Here is a 15698-nt window from a genome sequence, read left to right on the forward strand (position 1 = left end):
ATACGAATATCCCAAAGCGAGACTACACCCAACCCAGACCCAACCACGCTATTCGCTCACTGTTTTCATACGCTATCTGAAGTGTTCTGTGAGCCGCGCTAGGAAAATTGTATCTATTCGGTTTTACAGGGCAACTCTCAGTGAGTCTTCTCGAATTTATCAGCGCTTTATTGTCCACTTCCCAATCCCGGCTTAGTTCTTATTGCCTTTCCCAAAATTATGAACTTTTTTTTTTTCTACCCGAAACGACATTTTTATCAATCAGCGAAATCAAGAGGCGTTAAATAAGTAGAGGTGACAAATCTCTTTTGAAAATCGGAGGTGATTTAAAAAGGCCTTTGGGTGCCCCTGGATAAAGATAGACTCTTCACAGTTCTCTTTCTTCTCGTATCTTTTTTTATTCAGACGCGCGTGGAATAGAGAGAGAACTGGACGCCAGCGCAAAACGGGAGACTTGACTTGAACCGATCCCACCCCCGCTTGCTTCTAGCCTGCGAGCAGGCTCACGTTGGAGCACAAGCGCGCGGCGAAGCCGCGAGACGAGAAAGTGAGCCTGCCCTGATCTCTGCAAATTTTCTATTTCCACCCCGGAAACCGCAGAAAAGAATAAGTCAATTAATTTTCACCGGAAGTATGAACTTTGACAGCTCAGATCTCTCGGGAAAATTTTAAATCTTTTTTCATAACAATGTAGGCGCGATATCCGTTGTTGATAAAGTTTTGCCGAAGAAAAACTGTCAAAGACACACACTTGATTCCATGTGATCTTGCTTTGATAATCTGGTCTTTGACGATGTTGGCAAACGGGTAAACGCCTTCGTGTTGTTTCGTTGCCCGCTTGCAATCACATACGTTTGTAATATTTAACTCTTCCCATATACAGTCGGCAACACGATAAGTACGTCTTGATTCATTAACACTTTCAACCTCTATTTCCTGCTCCCTCTTTAGTTTGAAATTTAACCAGAAATAGACTGGAACTTTGTTAAAACATCAGTAAAACGCGGACTCAACTCTTCCTCTGACTCCAAATGTGGACGACTTGTTTTTTATTGCGCGGTTATTCAAAACTATAACAAAATTCTCGAACGTGATTGGCTACCAGCAGTCCGATTTGAGCATTAATTGGACAGTGTACGCGTCGTGCATGCATCCATAACGACGTTTGATCGTTCAGCGATCGATCGATGGTTTGTTCGTTTCTCGAATTTTGTCATAGTTTTGATTGATTGGTAACAGGACATCGTGTTGTCCAATTCAGTCTATAATCATACTCGTGATTAACAAATCGGACTCCCGCTTCGCGGTCGTCCGATTTTGTTAATCACTTGTATGATTACAGACCGAATTGGACTACACTCAGTCCTATTATCATTATAAGTTACCGAATCCAAGGGGATTTAATCTCTCTTCATCAAACATAATAGATTGACAGTTTTCTTGCCTTTCCCGATTTCGACCAATGGCATTTTACTTCGCTCAGACGAAGCAGAATTTAAAAAGTTACAGAGATCAAGGCAGGCTCACTTTCTTGGCGCCTCTTCACCAGACTCCTTCCCGCCGGATCGCTTTGCGCTTCGCCGCTCGCGCGTGTGAATCAAAGGTGAGCCTGCTCGCAGGCTAGCTTGCTTCGAGCTCGTTTCACTTGCTTTTTCTTTCGCGTGCGTTGAAAAATTGAGAGGCTCTGAACAGTCTAGGATGAATGTAAATTACTGGTAGACGATCGAAGAGAAGTGACTGACAAAGTGACTTTGCTCTGTCGAAGCTAACGTTCGAAACGGTTGTTCCGCACACTCATTTTGGCGGTTTCCGCAATTAATTCAATTTGAAACTAAATGTTTCGTTTGCCTGCCGACACAGCCTAACAATCTGTTTTGATTTTCTTTGTTCGGCGGCGAGGTGAGAAATCATCGGTAATCAATGGTGTTGTTATACTCACCACCGCTGTGTGCAAAAAGAGACATCGGCTATGCGCGGAGTTGAGAGTTTTCTCATGTTCGGTCTCTTTGTTAATTAACTCTATTGTATTCAAAACTTGCCCGATATTTCCTTTACTCATACTCGGCTGTTCAAGTTAACATTACTTAACGTTTCAATGAAAAATATCACTATGTTTAATATAAGAGTGTTTTATAATTCTCATCAAAATAGGTCCAGAATATTCAACTCTCGCCCACGTTTGCAGTTCATTTCGCGTGTATAGCCGGACAAACTCGTGAGGCGCAAACTTTTGTGCCCACTGTTTTTGTCGGGTGAGACGTAGAAAAGTGAGAAATCTGAAATCTGAAAGGGTTTGTTTAGTGCCGTTCATTTCGCGAAATTCTATGAACATCATCGCAGCTGGTTTTAGTAGTAGTAACAATCTTTTATTAGGAAGCTCCATCACTAAAAGTGGTTTACATAGAGGTCCTAATACTAGATATATACTATATAATGATACAATTAAAATCTATAAATTAGAGCTAAAACCGAATTTTTTTTAGACGTTTAACTGTGCCACCTTCTTTTAAAAGTCTCTGAGACACTGTTAAATGAACCGTCGGTTCATATCACACTGGTTCATGGCAGACGTGAATGAGTGAAATTTGCATGTGAAAGCAAAATTCAGTTGGTGTAAAAAAAATTTCCGGACCCTGACTATAAAAATATATCAGATCAGAAACAAACATCTACCCAGTGAGGAAAAAAAAAGTTGTAAATATCCCTTACCCCACAAAATTTCCCGCAATATCCCGTCTCCCAAAAACCCCTAATATAATGGGGTCCCAATGGGGGAGTGCCACATTCGCGAAGGCCTGGATGCTAATGACGTCATTGATGGCGCCAAACGTGAGCGCACATTGGCGCTGGTTGTCAGTTGTCAGTACTTGACGAGTGTGCATGTGAGAAAATCCGGGAAGCACCAGAGAAATACTTCTACCATGAACAGAGAACTTACGTATTACTACCAAGGAGACAGTAAGTATTTTACACAAAGCAGAAGTCTAGTCTCATTTTATTGCATCTTTCTAGTTTCTTTAGTTCGTTTTAGAAGTAGACGTAGATGTTGATAAGCCGTCCCCGCACGCAGTCTTGTTCACACGTGTTTGTCTGTTTACAGATAGCTCAACGACAAGAAACCGGCTGTTCAGTCATTCGGAGGAGCGTGATAACGATAGTAACAACAACAATAAGGAATCTGAAAAGGTAGCAGCGGTGCAATGGCTAAAGTGTTTTTTTCCCAGGTCGCTTTGAATCGATTGAATCGCTTCTTAAATTTGACATGCAAGCATGGCGACCCGCGAATTAATACCGCCTTGTTCCTTGACGTTTCTTCAGGAGGTAGTTTTCTCGGGTTTCAAAGTCAACAGGATAACGATCGGTTGCAATGCGTTTATGAAGAAAAGAGAAAAGAACTCGTATCAAAACTTGTAAGCTTCCTCTCAGTGCAAAATCACAATTTTCACACCTTGCGTTATGTTACTAAACCAGCCGCTTTGGCGTTTAATAATTTTGATTTCAATTTCACCGGCATTATATTCGATGGGTTTGCTGAATTTGACATGTGAATTCGAAAACGTGACAACTGAAACATTAAATGTAGATGCTTAACCATTAAAAATACAGTATGGTGGATAGATGCCCTTCATGAAGGCGTTCAAATAGTTTTTTTTCCTGAATTTAGCGTGTACCATGAAGGTTGCAAGAACATTCAGTATAAGTATTTTGTTTAGCTCAAGGTGCATGTCTCGATATCCAGACCTGCGAGACCATCGATAGTGACGGCGTTTTGTGGAAAATTTTGATTAATTCCTCTTTGAAAATCAGCTTACCATTTCCTAGCCACAGCAGATCGCTTGCATTTGACCTTGGTAATGGTGTGTTGTTAACTTGTTTGTTGACATTTTTTTAGACTGCAGTCTGCAACTGCAACAGGATGCCTGACACCATTCACTGCAAGTTTTGTGGGCAGTCATTTGTTGGCAGGAAACAAATTTCCTGTCAACTGCACAAGAACACTATCCATCTGATGGATTTTATGTTTTGCATCTTTTGCAAAAGAAGACTATGAGGAGAACTTTATGGAAAAAATATTGATAGTTGCTAGTTCTCGGAGAACAAGGAAAAACTGTGAATATGATAATTTTTGGCAATTTTTCTGCTGAGTTTAATGAAGTCACTTTATATGTATTTTTCACACACCCCTTCAATTGTGATTGTAGAATGGCAGTAAGAAAACTGGAGTTTATTATGCAGTCAGGTGTGCTTGAAAATCATTGACATCAGTGGTTTCATTAAAGGCCAGGCACTGGGCAAACAGACCTTTTAGCATGGGCAGTTTGTTGCCCCATTTCAGACCATGTGATGTACTCTTGAGAATTCTTGCTTTCAAGTTTTCAAATAGTTGCGTGACTACGAATGAATAATTTATAGATGGGTTAAAGACAAAATTCTCTGAGAATATCACATGATCAGTAATAGGAAAACAAACCACCCAAGCTGAAAAGGTCTTTTGACCAGCTGTGAGGATGATCTTGTCCACCAGGTTTGACCATCTAGGGAAAGTTCTTGTAAAGAAGTTCAAATCAAAAGTTCTGCCCATCTGTGAAAAGCAGTTGCCACCTGCTTGAAGCGTTAATGAAACCGCTGCTGACACGGCATATTTTATGAAATTAATGCTGTTACATGTTTGGTAGACTTGGATGGAGTTTCCTTGGCCATTCAATTGAAGAAACTGACAGTGGTAGCGAATGAAATTGCAGGGAATAAGTCATTTGGATTTTTCCAGCTGTAAGGGTTAAGTTTCTCCTTACTGGTCATCACAAGTGTGCTTGTGTTGGTTTTGAGAGTTTTGAGATAATTATTATATTAATAAAATTGTCCAACACATGCACAGTAGTTATTTTTTGTAATCAAGAAAATTTATTCAGAAAGTTATGTTTCTCTATTGTGTCCAGAAAAGATATTACAGAGTTTTAGAGACAGATGAAAATTCGATCGAAAATAATATTAATTTTGTAATGCATGTTAAGTTGTGTTCATCACCGCAAATTAATCATTGCTGATTATCATTGCTTGCATATGACTAGTCTTGAGTCTTCGTTGCATGATTTGGCTGGGCAAGACTAGCATAAAGTTGGAAAAGTTTAAGTGTATTTAAGAATTAAATACTATTACTAATAGAGCAGTTTTCAATCGAGTGTCATAAAACCAAACCAATTACCAACCAATTAGACTACTCAGCCAATCTCAAACTATTATTGTTTTTTTAATAATAAAAACTAAAATACAAAAAAAAAAATCCCAAACTATTACTAAAACCAAAACCAAAGTAATTGTCTACTTACTTTCGACACTGAATTGAAAATCGCTATTGGTATTATTAGTATAGGTAATCAAATTAATGGTGACTAGTGAAATTAGGAAATAATTTCACATGCATCGACGGTTGAAATTTCAGGAGTAATTTAGAAGTAAATTAAGGAGTAATTTGTCACCCATGATATTCTGTAGATAACTTTTTCTAAGTTAGTAACAATCAAAGAGAAGACATTTTCTTATCTTTCAATAAGGGCTCCCGAGTTTCTTGGAAGAAAGTTAATTTTGCCTGTCTTTTTTTTTGCCTGTCTTTTTTTATGCATTTTATATAGTAATAAAAATATACAAACTGGCAGTGTGGAAGAGATCTTTTGTCAATAAAGAGATGTTCTTGTAACCTATGAAGACTAAATCACTACTGTAAGATGCCTTATAGTAAGGGCCAATACCAATTTTTGAAACCTAATACTCTTAATACAAAATGCCATTGTATTGTACAACACTAATTACCAGTACCTTTTAGGTGATGCACAATTTGATGGTATGGAAATTTCAAAGGAATGATAAATTTCCAATGATGAAAATATTAAGTACATACTAAATATGCAAGTTTTAGCAACTGTGCTGACCTGGTTTGTTTGTTTTTGTGAAGTGAACCCCCAGGAAGTAGAACTTGTCTAAATGGCTTTAAACTAGCAGCTCCAGGAACACAGAGACATTAAAATAACACAAAACACCAAGGCAAGAAAGAAAAAATTATAACAATTTTCTTTCCAAATAGAGCATTACCATCAGCATGATGTCATGTCAAAGAGCACCTGTCGGTTAGTTGGGACAAATTTGTCTTGTGTTCATAAGGGTAATTCACATAGGGACCAAAGAAACCCCCAAATGTTTCATCAGTTCTTGGGTATTTCACATTATTTCGCATTACTTAAAAAGTATTGACTCTTCCCACACCAAACTTGGCAGATGAGCAGGAGACCTATTGCCAATTATATTTATGTGAAAAATGTCAGTAAATGTCAAAATTGTGACGTCACAGTGATGACGTCACGTTTTTTGCCACTTTTGAAGTTTTTAATATGCATGCACATTTTAAAAAATGTGTTCAAAAGAGCACATCAAGGGGAGTTGAAACCTGAAAAAATTTTGTCCATATTACAAAAATTAAATGAAATATGGCATTTTTAAATATGAAAAATAACTCCGCAAAATACAGGGGCTCCCCTTGAGAAAAATACCCAAATTGGAGCCGTAATTTTGTTCCAGCAAATGCAGCTATGTTGCACATGTGATGTGCCAGATGACTAAAGCAAAAATAAAGAAGAAAATCGGAATAAAAAATTATCCCTCAAGTGTTACTGCGTTAAAATTAGTTTTGTTATGTCATAACCTGTGATGTCACCCGTTCTTTTTACTGTTAATACCATCCTAACATAGCCGAAAATCAAATTTCTAAAACCATACGATTTTTTACAACATCAAGCTTTCTATTTTTCTAGATCATTAGCCTTCCTAGAAAAAAACTGAAAAAAATAAACCAGAGAGACTGACTTAAGAAGGACAGTATGGTTAAGCAAATTCCAGGGGGGACAGCAAAAAATATTAATTTAACATATCTCAAAAAATAATTATCATAGCAAAAAATGGTTTCCAGCATTTTACTCCTCAAGTCAAGGCCTTTCCAATGACACAATCTTTACATCAGATTATACAAAAAATTATAGCACGTTTTGGTGACGTCATCAATTATGATGTCATAATCTAACATTTTGTCACAACTTCTAAATTAAAATAAACTGGAGAACAAAGAAAGCTCATCTGCCAAACTTGGTTCAGAAATATATAAACCAAGCAAGTATAGCCTTCATGAAACACTAGGGGGCGGGGGGGGGGGGTGGTTTGGCCCCTATGTGATTATATCCTGTTAACAAGACAAAACAAGGAAAAAACATGGCTTGTTCTACACAAAGACCTTGTAAAATTCATGTGAAAAACACACAAAAAAGTAGCTGCATAAATTTTATTCATTCACACCAATTAAGGCAGACATGGCAAAACAATGTTTTACAGGCTGCCCAGAGAAAATTCTATTTCGGTCATGATGACGAGGCTGGAGTGTTGACATGAAATATTTTTCACATGGTTACCGAGATCTCAGTAACTGGGTTCAACTCTACCCAGGCTTGTCTACCTTCTTAGTAGAATGCATCAAAACTTTTGCAAAGTAAGTGGTGGTGAGGCAAAGTCTTAGAAATCTGGCCAGCCTAGATGACTGAGCTCAGATGAAGAAGGGAAAAAATGTTAGTTATGAAGATTGTCATTCAAATGCTGGGTTTTCCTTAAGATGAACATCCTCCAGGGTTGCCACCCACTGGAACAAAACAAATCGCTGACTTTTCACTGACTGTAAAGCAATTTTCACTGACCCTGCAGGATGACTATTCTGGCCATGAATCAACAAAAATAAGGATGGCTCAGATAATTTTTAAAGCAAAATTGCCTTGTCTATACATAATTTGAGGCAACCTTAATATAAATTCCCTGACTTTTTGCTGACTTTGAATAGGGATTTAGAAACTCCCTGACTTTTCCCTGACCTTGAATAAACTCTTATTTTCCCTGACGTTTCCCTGACCGTGGCAACCCTGCGCTCACAAACTTTGTAATGGATGGTTTAAGACTGAAGATCATTTGTGTGCACTTTTGTACTGGTAGTTCATGTCCCTTGGAGAAAGATCGCTTTTTTTTTTTCGGTGTACTCAAATACAATAACCAAAACCAAGTGCTTTACAATGATTTCTCAAGTTGCATTATTTTGAACTTTAATAACAATTTCTTGCAAAATCTTCTAAACTACTACTTACAAGTCTTGAAAGTTATGAGTTTGGGATATTAAAGGCATGCGTTTGCAGTAAACAAACTTTTTTACAGAACTGTAAAAATGGATGGATTCCCAACTTTGTAGAATATAACAGATCTGTGCTATGTTAAGTTTCATCCCTAGGTACAAGTATAGTCTTGTCAGTGTGATGTGTTTTACTTTTTTCTGTGTGTTTGCAACAGGTTGGCTGTTAGGAACAGGGCACTCTTCCAAGATGCTGTCTTTTACTAATAAAAAGACTAGCTTTGGGTTAGCTTTAATAGAATGTGGTAACTTATTCCAACTAGTAAGAACATCAAAATATGTGGTCTTATCAATAAATTTGGTTCTCAGCTATTTGCAATAATAGCTTTGCCATGTTTTGTTCACTTTGCCACTGTACTGCTTTGCCTGTGATTTGGTTCAATTTAGTTCAATATTTTATAAATCTCATCGGAAATCTGCTATATGGGGAATAAAAACATAAGGAGACATAATGTACTGTGTACATTTTAGGATAGCAGAATCCAAACGTAATGGTTGAAACTAAAATGATTGCACAGTTTAGCATGCATGCAGTGCAATATATATTCTTCATTTATAACAATCATGTTAAATCTAAAAACTATAAAAGGCTTTAATGATTCTTGATTATAATGCAAATTTGCAAGCATCCTTGTTCCTGCCAAATTCTACTGAATAGTGGGTTCACCTTAAAAATGTTAAATTATCTAAGTACATAAAAATGGGGGAAAAAATCCTAATTTAAGACATGTCATAGTCTATAAACTTGGGTAACGAAAATTGACGACTTCTAAGTTCCGTGAAATGAATGTTGCTGTAAATTGGTTTAATTATTAATATTTATGACAGACAACTTGGCAAAGTGTCCTTAGAAGGGAGGCTTGAATGTTCATTTACAAAACTATCTTATTATGTTAACATGGTTTTAGGTAAAAGCATAAACGAGCAGACAGTGAAATCCCATCACCAGTAGCTGATGGATGTAGTTATCACACTAAATATTATCTTCAAAATAATACAGTCTATCGCACTAAAAAAAAAATGGAACCGTTTCCAGGAACATGAATGCTGGCAAAATATCTTGAAACTAAGTGACGATTAAAAATCTTGCTAAGATTCCTCAAGGGAAGGGATATTTGGATGCCTGGTTAAAATCTAGATTTACAATGTCTATGTGTAAAGCTTCACAGAGCAATATACATGAAGGTATCAGGAAGAATTGGTATTACTGTTAGAAGATGGACCACTGTAAGCTTGCCCACCATTCACATAGGACGTCCCCAAACCATACAGATGTCCACAATATTTTGCATCATCTATATTGTCCTCGAAAAACATCTGCAGCAAGTACAAAATAACAATATTATAAATTATCTATTGATGCTGTTCATGTTGAGCCAATGACTGTGTTCACAAAATCATTATCCAACCCCATGAAGTGAGTTGACAGAGGAACCTGATCATGAGAGAAGATTGAGATCATCAGACTCTTAATTCCTGAATTGACTGATTTCTGTTTATACAAATGATCTGATCTGCCAAGGGCAGATTGGAGCCACCACATACAAGAACTATGGGGTACTATGAATAATTTTCCCTTTCTCATCAATTATCTCTTAGATAATAATATTCTATGAACCTGTCAAGGAATAGAAGCCCTTTCACAAATCCTGACATAGTTCCAATTTACCTCATTTGTATCAAGAAAAGAGTACAAAAATACATCATACCTCTCTCATTCTAAAAAATGCATTTCCAGTTAATAAGCTATCACTCCCTGCTTGATGTTGGGGTCCTACTCTTTCAAGCTAAAAACAGAAAGAAAAAGATTACCAAAGAAAAATTATTAATATAAGATTACAAAACTTTAATCTGTAAATTGCGTGCTTGCTGCAGAGTCTGATGGAATGGAAGAATTACTTTATAGCTCAATGCTACACAAAATAAATTAATATACGTTTCCAGTGTGATCTAAAATATCACATGAAAGGGAAAATCTCTATTCTCTATTTTATTTTACTAATGATTTATCTTTAAATTCATGATTAAAATGCAGTGTCAGAGAACTAAACCAAAAAGTGAGTATAAGGCTTTTTGTAATGCAATCCTATGTGCCATATGAACAGAAACAAGAAACAAGAGCTTGGTACTGACAGCATTTTTTCTGCCAACACCTGAAGTAGGGTATGTGAAATCACATGTATTGCAGATCTGAAGTAGGTAAGGGCTTTTACCCCACATGCAATCACCCCCTCATGCATTTAAATGTGCCTTCAACCCCCACCCCCCCCCCCTATACCTTCCCCCCAACACACACTTCCTCTTTCCGTGTCAGAACCAAAGATGGTTTTGGCCAGGTCATGTGTATCTTGTGAGAAACTTGTTTAAGGCCAGGTACACAAAGTACTTTGGCCAAATACTTCATCTACTAAATTGAAAAACTTCGTAAAACTACACACCTCTAACAGTTCCGCCACTTCTTGTAGGCCACCTTTTAGGCTCTTGCAACTTTTCATCAAGTATTTTACATCATAAATATTTGGAAAGTATAGCTTCAGAAGGTCAAAGAACTCAGATTCCTCACTTGGTAAATTCTGTGCTGTTAGGACTTTTAGTAGGTAGGCGAAATCATACCCACTACAAACAGAAAGCATTGCCAAGTAATTACAATGTAAAAAGAGAAAATACAACTGGAAAAGTTTAAAGTAAAGAAAAAATCATTTGATCCAATTGAAAATCTTGCTACTGTCTTTGGGACTGTTCTAAGCCAGAGTTCTAAGCCTGATTAAGATATCTAGTGATGACCAAAAGGTACAAAATTCACATCACTGTTGTATCAAACCCAGTTTCTGTGTTTTCTGAAGGGAAAACACAGAATTTATATCCAGGACAAGCACTTGTAAATGAGATACAAACTCATCCTGATTTGCACAGAATTTTGCATCAGTTTTGATCTCTAGCTAGGCATAAATGATTTCAGATCATAATTTATTACAAAAAATAAAGTTAAAACAACATTGCAAAAAACTACATATGCATGTGGACATTAAAAAGCCATGTTAAAAAATTTGAGTCTGTGTTCAGCTCTAGTGTGACCAACTATTCTTATCTTTGACCTCAAGAATGATTAAAAATGGTCACACCAAGGAAGGTAGTCTTACCTATGAAATGATAACCATTTGACATCTTCATTCAACACAAGTCCTGATGTTATAAGAAGCTCTGCAAAGTCACCTACATCGATTCCATCTTCTTCATGTCTTTTAAACTGAATACCCGCTCGGTTGAGTAAATCTATAGAGTCCTGAGCGTACATGTCCTCCCTATAATAGGCAAACAAAGGCAACCAATTCTGTGATTAATTTAATTAAAACAGTAAGTTTTGTAGCAATATTGACGCAAACAATTCTTTTTTTAACATCTTCATTGGTTGGTGTTTTCTCACTCAATAAATCCTCTATAAATATTGAGAAGTTTTTTTAATTCTTTGGCAATGAAATTAAGCTGAAAGCTAAATGCTGACCTGCCACATCACAGATGGGCTGAAGTGAACTTGAATACAGTAAATAAACAAAAGTCAACAAATGATCCACGCTACCTAGGTGGCTAGCATTTAACTCAACCAGTTTCTGTAACACAAAGCAACTAGTAGTTCCAATCCTTCCTGGATAGAAGTGTTAGTCCATCTCAGCATTATCTGCCAGCATTTGAATTCACCAGTACCCATTTCTTCAGCCTGGAATCAGTGGTTTCATCAGGAGGGCAACTGGTGTTAACAGGCAGGCAAAACTATTTTAACAGAACTCAGTTAAAAGAAAAACTTTCCTCTAGGGGGTCAAACCAGATGGGCAAAATAGTCCTCAAGGCAGGTCAATTAGCCCAATGCCTAGCCCTTAATGAAACCCCTGGAGTGGAGGTGGAGACACTGTAAAAGCAAAATGTCCTGCCTAAGAACACCATGCAGTGACACCAGCTGGGGGCCTGGACCGCTGCATCTAGAGTCTAGTGCACTAACTTCTAGGCTACCATGCCTTTTACTAAATAAACAAACTCACGTCAAATTAAACTTGAAGTTGAACTGGCAAGTGGCTCCAACTGGTGCTTGCTGTCCCTTCTCATTGTAAAATGATAAACCAAGTTGTATGATCTTCAGCAAGTCCACATTACACCTTAGAAGTTGATATTGATAATCTGAAGTGCTGCGGAACTCTCCTATGGGTCGTGCAACAACACCGGGAAATTCTGTGTCCTAAGATTCAGCAACAAGAAAGTTGTAAGCATTTGTGTGCATCAGCAATGACCAACCCTATTGAATGATAATCAATAAACTGTACTGATAAAAAAATAGTAACATAATATAGAGAATTTCTTCATCTGGTAACCAAAAGGACCTCATAATTCAAGACATTTCACACCATATTTTCAGTACAACAGGTTGTCTGAACACTTCTCCAGAGGATGGAGTGGAGACACTTTCTACTGTCACCTTGTGCATTCAGTATCAATAATGTTTTGCAAAAAGAAAGCTAAGTAGAGTCTTATTTCTAGGGATTGATTAGGAATCAGGTGTCTTACAACAATTTTACCACACTGTTCAGGTGTGGATCCATACCAGTTTCAACCGTTTTACAGAAGTCAGCCAGATTTTTCAGAATGACACAGAAACCCAGGAAAGGGGACTTTAGGGAGTTAAAATCCAAAACATTTCCAGGGGGAGCATGGCCACAGACCCTTCTAAAAGCTTGCGTCTTCAGTGCTTGTTGCTTGAGAATACAGTCCCCATTTATCCTAGGTCCACGCCTGCCAATGCTAGTGAGAATCATCATGAAAATGCAATGTTAATGCACTTGCATGACCTGTCTTCCTCAGACAATATGATCTTCTAAGCAGAATTTGATAGCCAGAGTAGACAAGCTGGATGTCTTATATATTTTGGCTCAGCTGGCTGTTTCCTCTCTAGAGATTGATAACTTAACTTCCTCAAGTGTCATGTAACCCTTTGTCTTGAATGACAGTGTAAAAATAGGAAAGACATGTAATAATTACATATGACAACATTGAGTAAAAGTAGACTTTCACTGTGATAACCTCAGCATAGTCAATCAAACGTTCAGAAATTTATTGAACTCAATCGAACTCAATTTGTGGATTGAGTTCAATTGAGTTCAGCAATCGAGCCAAATCAAACCCCGAACTTTGTGTGAGTTTGATTTCCCAAACCAATTGAACTCAGTCTGACAAATCGAACCGAACCAAACTCAATCCATTAGATTGTGTTCAATTGGGTTCAGCAAACGAATTCAGTTGAACACAATCCATTCAATTGCGTTTGGTGAGTGAATCCACTTGAACAAAGATTACGTTATGTGGTCTTGAAAACACGAAAAACACAAGTTACCGGTATACCAAAGTAACTCAAGCCTCGAAAAACTTGTTATTGATTTTCAACACCAGTTTTACAAAAAAACACAAAGTTCAGAAATCAAAAGTTCGATTTAGTTTGATTGTCCAATTATTTTTGTGTGAGTTTGATTTGGTTTGATTGCCAAGCTCAGTTGAACTCAATCCGTGGATTGAAATACAGTTCAATTGGGTTTGATTGACTATGTTGGGGATAACCATCTCGTTTACACACTAAGGGCAGATTTAGACAGTTTTCCAACTTTGTCGCAGGCAACAAGCTTACAACTGAATCTTTTGGGTGTGTGAATCAAACCTAAATCCTGCTCAACATTGTTTTGTACAACAACAAAAAATTGTTATAGGAGATGTATAGAAGCATGCTTTAAAATCCTGAGACAATTGCAATATCACAAACATTGACCTGATTTTTTGCATTAGCCAAGCAGTACAAGCAACAAAATTTCACTGTCCAAATCAGACCTACGTTAAATTATCAATTCCCAGTAGAAAACCAATGCTAGATGATCTATCTAGCTACCCACTACCAGCCTCTTATGTGAAAACAGTCATCACACAAACTAGCTTCTATTTGGCTAAAACAACAAACCTTAACATCCTTACCATAGCAACATAAGGGTAGTTTTCTACTATGTCTCGAATTTTGGCGAACTCTTCTTCCATGTTATTTTTCCAGACATCTCGGATGTTGAAATTCGTCACGTTGGATGGCATTTTGTTGTAATCACTACGAACCAACCAACACTCTCACCCTGGGTTAACTCAAGCGGCCTCTATGCATACGTAAATCCACTTTCGCTCCTTGCAGGATAGTCCCTGCACTCCGAGAGACACGATCTAAAACATAACGAACATAAAGACATCCAAATAAAATTGCAGCACCGAGTTGAACAAATTCGATTCGCATGCTGAAGTGCTGATGATGTTGTCGCGATTAAATTAGAAAAAGTGCTTACTTTCAACCTTCAAACACCGTCCTCCCTTGTGGAATCCCAAACTGGCTAAAGTGCAAAACTAAATCCAAAAAATATTGAATTGAACGCATCCAAATGTTACTCTCTTTCAGTTTCTCGTTCGTATACACAAAATGGCGGACTGCGCATAATTCGATTCGTCAACGACGCATTCATTTTTGAGGAAAACCGCAATAATTAACTCTCCTTGAGATCTGGGAACGAACTGGAGTCACGACCTGTCGCAAAAGAAAGGTTTGGCGGGAACGGGAGAAACTTTTGTAAGTATCTCGTTTAATTAAGGTGTCTCCATAGGGTAATCACTTATGGCGTTGCGCACGCAAGTATTATGTTTTCGCTTTCACACCTAGTCCTCTCAAACTTATTACATATAATAAGCAATGATTAAATAGTATTTTGCTATCATCTCTGTTAAAATTTTGGGATTTAGTCTTTAATTTTAAATGCCCAAACAAATGTGTTTTTTACTGTTTTTATGGCTTTATTTGTGATTTTCATGAATTTTCTTCGGTGAAATCTTCCAAAATTTTTACATCACATCGCTTCCAGTGGTGAACGAATTTTAAACACGAAAAAAGTAGGGTTTGTAAAGGCAGTTTTTTCGATATTTTCAAATTTATGTCTCTTACCGCTGCAAAAAAATCTGGTCTTATAGATTTCCCTGAAAAACGAGCTCCGACTAAAGTAAAATATTTACTACCAATCTGCCAAATTTAACGGAATTTCACCGAAGGAAACGCGAGAAAATTCACTGTCAGTTTTGTTTTTTGTGCTCATGTTGACGTAATAAAATATCGAAAAACACTGACGTTTTCCGTTGAGCGCGCGCAGATTACTACCTCAGCGCTCGTGCGATCGTAAAACTATAGGGAGCCACCTTAAACTTACAGACTCATAAATTTTTTAACTGGCACCCGGTAATTCTTAGGGTTAGGGTTTAGCGTTGAGCGTCGTGGAGAGTTTTATGGCCAAGCTCGAGTTTCTCCACTCGACTTCTGGGGGTGAGTAAGAGGAATGGCATGCACTCAATTTAGGGATCCTGGGACCCGTTTCTCGAAAGCCCCGGAAACTTTTCGGGCCCGTAAAGCCATTTTTAGTCCATCTGTATCTAAAAA

At 37.5% G+C, this 15698-nt stretch overlaps 2 protein-coding genes across 2 annotated transcripts; one reads left to right on the forward strand and one right to left on the reverse strand.

Moving 5' to 3' along the window:
* The first annotated feature begins 2618 nt into the window (after positions 1-2618).
* LOC145496820 (uncharacterized) lies at positions 2619-5695 on the forward strand. The gene is made up of 3 exons (XM_081476570.1): positions 2619-2958; positions 3101-3186; positions 3893-5695. Exons 1-3 carry the CDS (start codon positions 2769-2771, stop codon positions 4049-4051), a joined length of 435 nt encoding a protein of 144 aa, XP_081332696.1. The 5' UTR covers positions 2619-2768; the 3' UTR covers positions 4052-5695.
* Positions 5696-8099: 2404 nt separating this feature from the next.
* Positions 8100-14732, reverse strand: LOC145496819 (CCR4-NOT transcription complex subunit 7-like). The gene is made up of 7 exons (XM_081476569.1): positions 14566-14732; positions 14213-14446; positions 12244-12437; positions 11350-11511; positions 10648-10825; positions 9919-9996; positions 8100-9526 (listed from the first exon to the last, which is right to left on the reverse strand). Exons 2-7 carry the CDS (start codon positions 14321-14323, stop codon positions 9398-9400), a joined length of 852 nt encoding a protein of 283 aa, XP_081332695.1. The 5' UTR covers positions 14324-14446; positions 14566-14732; the 3' UTR covers positions 8100-9397.
* Positions 14733-15698: the final 966 nt, after the last annotated feature.

The sequence above is a fragment of the Orbicella franksi genome, chromosome 9 (assembly GCF_964199315.1).
Source record: "Orbicella franksi chromosome 9, jaOrbFran1.1, whole genome shotgun sequence".
Taxonomy (NCBI): domain Eukaryota; kingdom Metazoa; phylum Cnidaria; class Anthozoa; order Scleractinia; family Merulinidae; genus Orbicella; species Orbicella franksi.

Excerpts from the sequence above, each read along its gene's own strand:
- LOC145496820 (XM_081476570.1), top strand. The coding sequence starts at position 2,769 with ATGGGGGAGTGCCACATTCGCGAAGGCCTGGATGCTAATGACGTCATT. Across the intron at positions 2,959-3,100 it reads GTATTACTACCAAGGAGACA|ATAGCTCAACGACAAGAAAC; the intron begins GTAAGTATTTTA and ends GTCTGTTTACAG. Across the intron at positions 3,187-3,892 it reads ACAATAAGGAATCTGAAAAG|ACTGCAGTCTGCAACTGCAA; the intron begins GTAGCAGCGGTG and ends ACATTTTTTTAG.
- LOC145496819 (XM_081476569.1), bottom strand. The coding sequence starts at position 14,323 with ATGCCATCCAACGTGACGAATTTCAACATCCGAGATGTCTGGAAAAAT. Across the intron at positions 12,438-14,212 it reads ACTACCCTTATGTTGCTATG|GACACAGAATTTCCCGGTGT; the intron begins GTAAGGATGTTA and ends GCTGAATCTTAG. Across the intron at positions 11,512-12,243 it reads AACTTCAAGTTTAATTTGAC|GGAGGACATGTACGCTCAGG; the intron begins GTGAGTTTGTTT and ends TGCCTATTATAG.